Source organism: Neurospora tetraspora (genome assembly GCF_033439725.1).
Source record: "Neurospora tetraspora strain CBS 560.94 chromosome Unknown B0H65scaffold_8, whole genome shotgun sequence".
NCBI classification, from domain to species: domain Eukaryota; kingdom Fungi; phylum Ascomycota; class Sordariomycetes; order Sordariales; family Sordariaceae; genus Neurospora; species Neurospora tetraspora.
In genome coordinates, this window is record NW_026944390.1 from 2,073,363 (window position 1) to 2,085,005 (window position 11,643).

Sequence of the window (11,643 nt, forward strand, 5' to 3'; positions counted from 1 at the left end):
GTTGTGTTGAATAGATATGGATGAGGTGGTCAGCATTGGATAGGAAGTTTTATCTTGGATCAGGCCTGGTTGGTAGGTCAGATGGCCGAACGACGGGAGTTGAACACTTGCACACACCCACACTTTACAACACGTATCCACTTTCGAGGATACGTTGAGGGAAAGGAAAAGCCAGTGAGAAGTTGAGAACTGAAGGAGGGCCAGGTTGAAGTTTCAAATGTATGATGTACAGATGCAAGTATCTCGAGACTATTTTAGTGAGATGTACGTTGTTGGGCTTGACTGGCCTGGATATGGAATGGAGCTGTCCATTCCGCTGGATGTCTTACACCTGATGCTGGAAATTCATCCTAGCTTCAAGCTAGAAGATGTCTCTTGAAGATACCAGAACTGTGTGGTAACTGTGGTCGACAAAAATCTTCATGCCCATGCCTGACTGACTGACCATTTTTGATGCTGACAGTGATACGACCATGGGATTAGAGATGGGTGATGTGTGAAAGCACACACTGCAACGGCACTGCACCGCCCACTCAGGTGCTGCTGCCCACTTTTGCCCGCTGGTTGAGCCAGTCACGATGGAGCAAACCTTGGAAGCGCACAAACCAGGCTAAACTGCCAAGAACGACTCTCCCAAGTCTCCATTCAATCTGAGCTGTCCAATGGCTCATGCGGCACCGGGGGATCCACAACGCTGGGCGTCTCCCGGTGTCTCCACTCCCTCCACAACCTACCGTGAAATGGTCCGTGCTCCCGCGGGTCAGTCGCTCAGCTTCGTGTCCATCTCCCACGCTCCCCCCAGACTCTCTTGACTGTGTGCCATTGAGCAGCCAGGCCACTCTCGAGCCACTTTGAGCACCCCGACCACCGACTGGATTCCGCATCCTACAGCACTACCTTACCACCTCCAAGCAGTTCCTCCTCCTCCTCCGCGTCCGTTCCTCCACCTTTTCCCCTCCCCCAACTCCGAACACCACTGCTTCTGCATACATCAACCGAAGGAAAAGAGCATCCCATTTGCTTCTTTTCCGCTCTCTTTTCCTTTTACCGATTGTCAAGTTCTTTGAGATACCCCCTTTTTTTTCTCGTTTTATTTCTGCGATTCCCGGCACGAGCCTTGCCGCCCTCTCCGAAGCGCCCCCCCAGTCGTGTCCAGTCATCATCACAAGCAGCAGCAGCACCAGCAGCAGAGCAGGAGGAAAACAACAACAACACAGCATACATCATACGCCTTTGCCCCGTTACGCTGCCCCTCGTTGTGGTCTCCCTTCCCACCCCCGCCATTATCTCCGAACGCACCAGCACCACCACGACATCCGACGAAAGGCAGTGTGCAATAGGGCCAGGTACCTTTGCCTACATATACAACACAACAGACACCGGCACCGCGCTTCGGTCTCTCTCTTTTTACAGTACACACGGCAAGCAGTGGCCTCATTTCCGGGCATACTGCTGACTTGGCCTCCCTGCCGCCCTTGTCATTCAGCCTGCTTCTCAGCCGTGCACCTCCAGTCGCTCGACCACGATGAATAAACTAGCAAACATGCGTCACTGGCCCGAGAGGATGAGCCCTAACTTTGGCATGTCCCGGTCATCAATGGGCATGCCTCAAATAATGCACCAGCCCAAGATCGCTCCCCAGGGTCCTCCACCAATCTCGAATCCCCAGCCTCCCGATGCCATGATTCACTACACGTTTAACGTCCACTTCGCCTCCGATCTCGCCGGCCCCGACACCGAGGACATCCTCCACTCGACCACGGATGCCGTTCTGAGATGGACACATCCCGAGGATGCCCCCGATGACGTTCCTGTGTGGCAGCTTCCCGTGCACACCCAGAATGTCGAGAACCTGCGCCGCCGTTGCGAGGACTTCACCAATAACCCCATGCCCATCGAGGCCCACGTCAACGCGACCACTCCCAAGAATGGCCGCAACCAGGTCGTCACCGTGACTCTGTCAGGCACTGCCGATTGTGTTTACAAGACTCGGGAAACCATCTTGAACGAGACGCCCTCTCTGATGGTGGGTTATCCACGTGTCCCATATGTCTCTTTGTGACCCATTTCGCTAAATTTGTATGTCCAACAGCGCTGCACCCACGTTGATGTTGACGGCCACTTGGTTGCCGATCTCACAGAGGGTCGCCTGAAACCGTCCGTAACCGCCTTCCTGGATGAGGTCTCCAAGTTCTGTGGTGTTGATATCTTTCTTCTGGGCCCCAAGCTCACTCCCCTTGAGGACGGACTGAATGGAGGCTTGTCCATGCGCAGAGACCAGCGTTGGAGGGTGGCCATCTACGGTGACACCATCTCTGCTGAGCACGCCAAGTCCCGGGTGCTCATAAAGATCGACCAACTTGTAGGCACTTCCAGAAACTGTCTCGTGACATCGAATGCTTGCTAACAATATGGCAGCTTGGGAGAATCGTTGATGCTGTCCAGATCGATCTGAGCGTGCAACCGCTGCTGTGTGGCCGAAACCGGAAGAACATCAAGCACATCGAGTCTGCCACCAACACTGCTATCTACTTCCCTCCGTGCTTCTCCCACGCCTATGGATACTGCCCGCCTGGTGCCCTGCGCCGTAACCCTGACGAGGTTTTTATCACTGGCGAGACCCCCGAGGCCATTTCGCAGGCCAAAACTCGGATCCATCAAATCCTGACCACTATCAGACTCTTTGTCAAGGATGTTACGATCGCTATGCCCAAGATTGACAGCATTCTGCTGGGTCGGATGGACAAGGTGCGCAAGATTATGGAGACCAACAGTGTCTTCATCATGCTCCCTCCACTTGCCTCCAGACAAGGCACGATTCGTTTTCAGGGCCCCGAGAACCTCCATGTCGAGCGAGCCATCCGCGAGCTCATGTCATTGGTAAGCTTTTGCTCACTTTAAACGTATTTCTGGATTAGCATCGAAACTAACCCCTTTTTCTAGGCTGGCCAATTTTACCATGCATCCTGGTGGATCAACCAGCCGGATCCTCGCCTGCTTCCCAGCGCTCAGGAGATCCGGGCCTTGCTCAGCGATGTTTGCGCCAACTCCGATGCCGATATCGCCTTCGATAAGGTCGCCTTTACGCTTACCGGCTCTGATGAGGCCGTCAAGGAGGCTCTCCAGGTCCTGTCGGACATCAAGTTCGTGACCACAGTCCAGCATCAGATTCGTGTCAAGATTGAACTCGCCAATGAGCACAAGGAATTTGTGAGCGGCAAGAAGAACGGCAAAATTAACAAGATCATGAGCCATTGCAACGTCCAGATCGTGTTCGACAACTTCGGCGAGTACAACTTCAACATTGACGTCCTGGCACACAACTACACCTCGATGAAGGAGGGTTTGACTTTGGTGGAGCAAGAGATGCCCGCGTCCATTTCTTTCCACGTCCCGGACCAGTACCATAAGCGTATTATTGGTATCGGTGGCCAGCACATCCAGCGCATCATGAAGAAGCACTCCGTGTTTGTCAAGTTCTCGAATGCCATGGATCGTGGTAAGTCTGCTTCATTTTTGTTAAAGTTTGATGAATTCTGCTAACGCTCAATCCAGGAGGAATGGGCCGCGATGATGATGACAGCCGTGTTGACAATGTGATTTGCCGGACTCCGGCCCGCAACGCCCAGAATCTCGAGCTCGTAAAGACCGAGATTCTAGAGATGGTCGACCGTGAGGTACGTGTCTACAACTCTTTATGGCATACCAATTCAGTAACTGACTCCCAAACAGGACTCCGAGATCACTACCCAAACCGTCAATGTTGATCGTCTGTATCACCGTCAGCTTTTGGCCCGCCTGCCCGAAATCGAAGTGCTGGAAAAGAAGTACAACTGCAAGATCAGTTTCCCCAGCACTGAACAGGCTAGTGATGAGGTGACTGTTCAGGGACCTCAGTGGCAGGTCCCCATGTGCGCTGACGAGTTCTTGGTAAGTTTAAATCCCCTAGTCATCTCGGAAAACCCATCGAATTGTGACTAACGGTACTGTTATAGGGCATGGTTCCGGATAAGCATGAGGTGGTTCTGGAGCACTCTGAACCTTTGGTCAAGTTCCTCCAGTCCCCTGAATTCCTTCAGGATATTGTTCCGAAGCTGAAGTCTCAGCATGAGGTCCAAGTCTCTGTGCACGAGAACACCGAGGACCGCGCAGCCGATGCCGCTCCCACGGTCACTTTGCTGTGGGCCTTTACCCGCAACAATGCTGGCGGCCTGCGCGACGCTATGGACTTCCTCCATAGCCAATTTGCTACGGCCGGTATTGAACCGGTTGTCATCAAGGGTGCCATCCCCCGCCCCAGATCTGATACGTTCGAAGAGGCGCTTCAGTATTTCGACTCCAAGATTCTTCAGCATGTGGCTGCCCCTGTTGCTACGGATGCGCCTGCGACGCCTACGTTCGGCGAAGACCTTGTCCGTGAGCGCAGCAACATTTTTGACCGCCTCCGCAAGCCCGGAAGCATGTCTCTTTCCTTCTTGGACCGCAGAAAGAACAGCTCTCACTCTGCGACCAACTCGTTCTTCAAGGGTTCCGCCAATGTCTCCAAGACTTCGTTGATTTCGATCGAATCATCCCGGAGCTTCAACGCTGATCGTAACCCCTGGAACGACAGCGGTGTTAACCTCCCGGATGACGACAACAACCCTTGGGGCACTTCGCGTGTTTTCGAACCCAATGGCCTTATTCACAAGCTGGCCATCCCGATGGCTGGAGATTCTACTCCACGCCACGGCACCCGCCATTCTGGCGATAGCGGGCGCCCTTCTACGTCTCATTCTACCAATTCAGGATACCCCGGCCCTCTTTCTGGGCCATTTCGTTAAGTTCATTCCGCTATCGAGATTTTAGACTTACGGATCGTTTCGTCACTTGCGAGGAAAAAAAGAAATACCCCTACGGCTGGATATACCCAACGGCGTACAATACCCCGGTAGTTGCTCTTCTGCATTTGGTCGGCTGCGTTCTTGTCATTTTTCCTCTTGTCTCTTGTTGCATTTCTTTTCCGATCCTGGCTCTCGGGGGCAATGAAGGATGGGGGTTTTCACTGGCTTCGTTTGCCTTTTGCGAAACGAGATGATGGCGCGCTGTTTTTACCGGGGTGGGTAAAATCACGAGACCGTCTCGCCTTTGCGGGAGCCCGGGCCTCCACAAATTGATGGGGAAAATGGGATTTGCAAAAAAAGTAATCTCTTGCATCTTATTTCACGTCAGATGAGAGAGGACTAAAAAGGCCATCATGTGGGATGATGGTTTTGTGACAGGATGGCGGCCGCGCATACGGGAAAGATACCACCTATAAAGATACCACTTTGAGTTTTTGCACGCGCGATAAGTTTGTTCCGACTTTTTTTTTGTTGTTCCTGTTTTAGTATTACTATATCCTTGCGTCTCTGGGTTTATCTATCTATCTGTCCGTGTCCTTTCTGTTTTATCTCTATCGTATATCAAATACCACCTAGCGTTTTGGCTTTTCAAGCTGGCGGTCGAGGAGCGACCTGAATGATCTCTCACGTTCGCGTTTTGACACAGACTAAATATTGGGTTTCACTCTTAGTTGTGCTATGGATGTCATGAGTCCGACAGAGCGAAAGTTGGTAGGAGGGCTTATGAGGGTAAGAGAAGGAATCGGTGCGAAGTTTTGATGTCGTTGGGTGGATGAAAGAAGACATCTTGGTAAACGTTTTGGTTGGGATGAGATGTGAAGAAAGAGTAGGCGGCAAAGAAGGGAAAACGGAAAACAAAAGGAAATCCTTTGATACCCAGCGGAAAGAAATATATCAGCGTTGCAATATGAACGATCCAGATTTTACATCTATGTCCAAACTATACTCATGTGTGAAGATGTGGTTGTGTTATTTTCTGTCCCCCAGCCATCATCAGGGGCAGAGATGGAAGGGAGCTCAGGGAAGCCAAACAGTAATATACGGAGTCTCTCGATCAGATTAGAAAAGGGGTCAACGATAAGATCAACCGGCAAACAAAACAAACAACACGCTGCCCTGCCCTGCCCTGTCAGGCAAAATTCTAGATCTTCCATCCTTCCATCCCCCTGACTGTCTGCCCTATGGCGATGAATCCCCGGCCATCCCCGTCAATCTTGGATTGTCAATGGCTCCAGTCGGGGAGTCGGCGGTACCTTGACCTGTGGGGAGCTGTTAAGGCACCCGATGTGGTCGCGGGGCACAGGCGCTAAAACGCGTCAAGGCACCCAATGAATGGCGGGGGCGTCCCCTGACGCGGCGGGAATCATCACTGGCGAATTGACTCAGATATCGGCCTGTAGGGTGGTGGGGAGGCCGTCAAGTTAGCACTGGGAATGCCCGTGAAGCGAGCCGCAACACTTTTTCCTCCACCCACAGACAACCTGGAACCAACCGTCCTGACGGCAACTCCATTTCTTATCGTTTATCGACAACCGCGTTCCCCTTCCACCGTGATCGAACGATACTGCAGACACCTTGACGGAAAACCGCAACTCTGGCCGAAACAAGCACCAACACCACCGCCGGTCTCTCGGTCATCCGTCGTCCTCGCTCGTTTTGAGCTCGTCCGAAGTCCGAGAGCCTTCAGTGGCCTGCTCCGTTGCTCCCCTGCCGTATCACGTCACCGATGTCTACCATTGCTGATGGGGATTGCCGCTACCGATTTCTCAACCCTTAGCATATCCACCAGTGCATGCCACTGCTCTGGCAACTTATAATATTCATACCATTGATTATTCTCTCTATCATCGCCCAGTATGGATCGCCAAAGACGGCGTGAGTTGCAGTCCTCCCGGTCCTCGCTTTGTTTACCTTGTCTGTTGGCTCTTCGGCCTGGGGCTAACACTTTGTAGGTGAGCTGCGGGCGCTGAACTCGAGGGCTTGGAACGGCGAGAAAGGTACGAAACGATCCTCTCCAATACGAAATCCTGTTTCGCCCGATATCCAGTCGACCAATGCTCACACTCTTCACCTTCCAGATCTCTTTCCTGTTAGCAAGTCCCTCGACTCTACTCTAAAGAAAAACACTGCTTTTATCAAGCGTCTCCGAACCACCATCTCCGCCGCCACCCAGAGCACCTTCCTCCAGGAGATCCGCACCGTCAGCCTCTCCAAGTACCTTTCCGAAATCATCTCAGCATGCTACGAGGGCCTCTGCAAGCTCAAGTCTCCCGGGGACATCGAAGCCGGCGTCGAGATCGTCAGCGCATTGCACCAGCGATTCGGACCCGCCGACTTTACCGAACACTTGGGATGGCTTCTGGGCAAGGGCATGGCCACTCCCGATAAGAGTTTCCTCAAGACGCTTACCCCCGAGGCGAGAGAGAAGGAAGAAAAAGACCGCTTGGTTCGGCAGCGCGTTCTTCTCCGAGTCGTGACCGAGCTCTGGCTTGTCGATGTCCTGCGAACCCTTGACGATATTGCTCGCCCCGACGACGCTACGAGACCGACCACGGGAACCAGAGCCGAGCCGAAGCCCCGTTCGCCGGGCAAGGGAGGCGGTGCTGAGCCCTTTCCGCTCGAAGTTCTGAAGGACCTCTTGAATCACGATCGAGACCACGCCAACCTCCCCCTGCTCGTTATTTTCGTCAAGGCTTTCAGTTGGGATGTCTTGGGTATCAAGGCTGCGGGACAAGATGGCCGTAAAACCGTGGAAGAGGATGGCGCTACCAAGGGCGCCGAGGAAACTGAAAATGACGGATCCGAAGACAAGGAAGAAGGTGCTGTTACGGATCAGGATGGCCCCTTTGCGTCCCCTGAGTTGCAGGAGCGCTTCAAGAATATCCTCAAGCGCTACTTCGAGGACGTCAAGGGCCACCTTGTTCGGGACCAAAAGGCCATCTTCAACCAGTCGCGCAAGAATGCGGAGGCCTATGTGAAGTCGGGAGAGGTCTTCGAGGATCGCCAGTCAAACTTCGAGAAGCAGGTTAAGGCACAGGAACGTCTCGTGGCCAACGCGCAGGTTATTGCCGACATCATTGGCGCCGAGATGCCCGAGTTGAAGGATACTGATGAGGGCAACTCTGCGAACGGCACGATTGGCCTGGTCAAGGCTGGTGAATACCTCCGTGGACAGGGCGAAGGGCCTGGAATATGGGAGGACGAAGAAGAGCGTCGCTTCTACGAAAACTTGGTCGATCTGAAGGGCAAGGTCCCTGGAATTCTGCTTGAAGAGGTCAAGAAGAAGAAGGCAGACGATGAACAGGTTGGCAGAAAGATTGACCCTGCTGAAGCGGCGGAAGCTGCCAAGGCCGCCGAGGCTGCTGCCGATGACCAGTCCATTGCCATTGCCAACAAGACAATTGGCGCCCAGGTTGACGCCTTGCTTGTGCGTCTGCCTGAGCTCATCAGCAAGGACGCCATTGACCAGATGGCTATTGACTTCTGCTTCCTCAATTCGAAGGCGTCCCGAAACCGTCTCATCAAGGCTTTGACCGATGTTCCCAAGGGGCGTACCGATCTCCTCCCGAACTGGGCTAGGCTTGTTGCCACGCTTGGTCAATACATGCCTGATATTCCCAAGGGTCTTGTTGACTACCTTGACAATGAGTTCCGTAGTCTTCAGCGGCGCAAGGAGAAAGAGTTCCTTGGGCAGGTCAGACTGAGCAACATCCGCTACCTGGCCGAGTTGACCAAGTTTGGCATCGTTCCGGAGCACGTTGTGTTCCACTGTCTCAAGGTCAGCTTGGATGACTTTTCGCGGATGAACATTGAGATCATTTGCAATCTGCTTGAGAACTGCGGCCGGTACCTGCTTCGCAATCCTGAGACTTCTCCGCGCATGGCTTCTTTCTTGGAGACGCTGCAGCGCAAGAAGTCCGTCCAGCACATTGGGCAGGCCGAGAGAATGCTCATTGAGAACGCTGTCTACTATGTTGATCCGCCGCAGCGCCCTGCCATCGAGGTGAAGGAGAGAACGCCTATGGAGCTCTTCATCCGCAAGTTGATCTATGGCGATCTCACCAAGAGAAACTACAGCAAGATCTTGAGACATATCCGCAGGCTGCACTGGGAAGAGAAGGAGGTCGTCGCGATCCTGCACAAGGTCTTCTCCAAGCCCGGAAAAGTCAAGTATGGTAACATCCATCTCTTGGCCATCCTGTTGAGCGCTCTCTACAAGTATCATGGCGAGTTTGTCGTTGGAGTCATCGATCAAGTGACCGAGTCTATCTGCCTCGGCCTTGAGTTGAACGACTTCAAGTTCAACCAGCGCCGCATCGCCGAGGTTAAGTACCTTGGAGAGCTCTATAACTACAGAATGCTGGAGCATCCCGTCATCTTCGACACCATGTACAAGATGATGACTTTTGGTCACGGCGGCCCGCCCGTTCCAGGCCGCATCAACCCCTTTGATTTGCCCGATGACTTCTTCCGCATTCGCCTCATCTCCACCATCCTCGAGACCTGCGGCATGTTCTTCAACAAGGGTGCTGCTGGCAAGAAGCTGGATTTCTTCCTTTCCTTCTTCCAGTACTACATCTACACGAAGAACCCGCTGCCCATGGACGTCGAGTTCCTCGTCCAGGATATCTTCTCCCTCACCCGGCCGCAGTGGAAGCTCGCCTCGAACCTCGAGGAGGCGTCCAAGGTGTTCCAGCTGGCCATGGCCCAGGACCAGAAGACATCTGGAGCTGAGAGGGTCGTCGAGCCGGAGGACAACGATAGTGACGTGTCCGACGACGAAGACGGCATGGTCCCAGATGAGGACGAGGACGACGAGTCGGACGATGATGATGGTGGCGAGGCTGAGGATAACGAGCAGCAGGATAACACTTCGAGGTACAACAGCGAATCTGAAGAGGAGGAGATTGTCGTTACCAGACAGAAGGAGGAGGTTGATCCCGAGGAGGAGGCCGAGTTTGAGCGCGAGTTCGCCAAGATGATGGCTGAGAGCCTTGACTCGAGGAAGTTCGAGCGCAAGCAGCAGTTTGATCTGCCTTTGCCCATTAAGCTCAAGCCTCGCGAGAGTACGGCTGTGGGCGAGTCCTCTGCCGCTAACGAGGCCGGACCCTCCTCTGACGCTCCTCCCTCCGGGGAGAAGATGGCCTTCTCTCTTTTGACGAAGAAGGGTAATCGCCAGCAGGTATGTGGCAGTAACACAACCCTTACATCATTGTTTATCATACTAACTTGTGTTTTAGACCCGCACCGTTGAGCTGCCTTCGGACTCGCACTTTGCTATTGCTATGAAGAAGAAGCAACAGGCGGAGAAGGAAGAGCAGCAGCGCATCAAGAACCTTGTCCTGAACTATGATCTCCGGGAAAACGATGAGTATGAGGGTCATGAGAAACTCAATGCCCATCACCATAACCGCTCCGATCCTAGGTTGAATAAGGAGCGGGGTGGACAAAGGGTGCGGAAGTTACAGCTTAGTGATGTTGATTGGTAAGACATTCGTGATCGAAATCGTAGTTCAAGCGACAAGAAAAGCTAATGGAAGTTGTAGGACTTGATCACGGACTTTGAGCGAGAATACGTACTATTCTTCCAACTACACCATCGTGGACAAAGAACGCGTCGCGTTCGCCATAGTTCGACGATTCTCTTGCAAGCAACAAGCTCACACAGCAACAGCAAGCAAACAAACCACGTGTAGCTTTTTCAAGCAGTTCACAACAGATCAGTCAGCCAGCATTCGCTGGACTCCACTCCTCATTCCCTTGGAGAGCAAACAAGCACAAGCACAGGCGTAAGCCAGCAGCACCATGCCCGGCTGACCCCGAGCGAGTTATACAAGCTACCGTATACTCGATGACAAGGGGCTAGGTAGGCAATGGTCGTTGGCGGTTAGCATGGGGGTGAGTAGGTGTTGGGAGGTGGAAGGGGAAGTGGAAGGGGTGATGGGAAAGAAGGGTGACGCGGACAACCAACCCCTTTAAGCGAGCGGTACCGGCTATTTACACTAGCGATGGAACTGTTATTCAGACTGGCACTGGATCCGGGTTATAATATGCTTCCAGCTTTTCTGGGATGCATATTGGCATCGCGCATGGGATTGGCAGGGTAGTAGGGGTCGGTTTTTTGCTGCTCACATCGAACGGTCAGTCCAACCGAATCGCTCGACGCCCATGAGGAAGTACAAAAGACCACCTACCTTCTTTCGAGTAAATCTTGATTGCTTCACTTGGGCAAGGGGTAAGTTAGTTTGGAGAACGAAGGGGAGTGAAAAGAGATGCGGTAGAGGAAGAAAATAATAAGGGGGATGTTTGACGTTGATAAGAAAAAGCGAAAATTCTAAAGAAAATACGACATAGATTTTTGATCTTCCCTGGTATCTAATCTGTCTTGAATGCCTGCCTGGTGAGAAGCCCTCAGGCCACGCTTTCCATAAAGTTCGTAGGTAGGTAAGGTAACCAAGGTTAGCGACCAGGATGGAGTTACAGTTCAAAGTTAAAGTTGAAAGTTACTCAAAAGTTTGGTACGGGTATTTCCCTTTCCCTGCTACACTACCTCACTGCCTCAGTACCAAAGGGGGTGGTAAACAAGCTTTTGCCTAGGCTCCCGTCAGTCCCTTTCCAAACTCGGGGCGTCTCGAGTCTTTTTCTTCTAGAATGTCGTCGACCTTGTGGGTTTCGAGAACTTCACCATTCACTTCTTCATGCTCTGACGATTCGTTATGCTTGTGTATCAATCGGATACACACAACAGTCGACGCCGCCC

General features: G+C 52.8%; 2 protein-coding genes across 2 annotated transcripts; both read left to right on the top strand.

Moving 5' to 3' along the window:
• Positions 1–1,373: 1,373 nt before the first annotated feature.
• On the top strand, positions 1,374–4,858 carry B0H65DRAFT_320456 (uncharacterized protein). The gene is made up of 7 exons (XM_062823405.1): positions 1,374–2,026; positions 2,093–2,362; positions 2,419–2,880; positions 2,944–3,499; positions 3,556–3,677; positions 3,733–3,930; positions 3,996–4,858. The coding sequence occupies exons 1-7, from the start codon at positions 1,526–1,528 to the stop codon at positions 4,821–4,823; spliced, it is 2,937 nt and encodes a 978-aa protein (XP_062677818.1). The 5' UTR covers positions 1,374–1,525; the 3' UTR covers positions 4,824–4,858.
• Positions 4,859–6,739: 1,881 nt separating this feature from the next.
• Positions 6,740–10,372, top strand: B0H65DRAFT_434682 (armadillo-type protein; the record flags this gene model as incomplete). Its single annotated transcript, XM_062825146.1, has 4 exons — positions 6,740–6,758; positions 6,836–6,880; positions 6,962–10,065; positions 10,124–10,372. The coding sequence occupies 4 exons, from the start codon at positions 6,740–6,742 to the stop codon at positions 10,370–10,372; spliced, it is 3,417 nt and encodes a 1,138-aa protein (XP_062677819.1).
• Between the last annotated feature and the right edge of the window lie 1,271 nt (positions 10,373–11,643).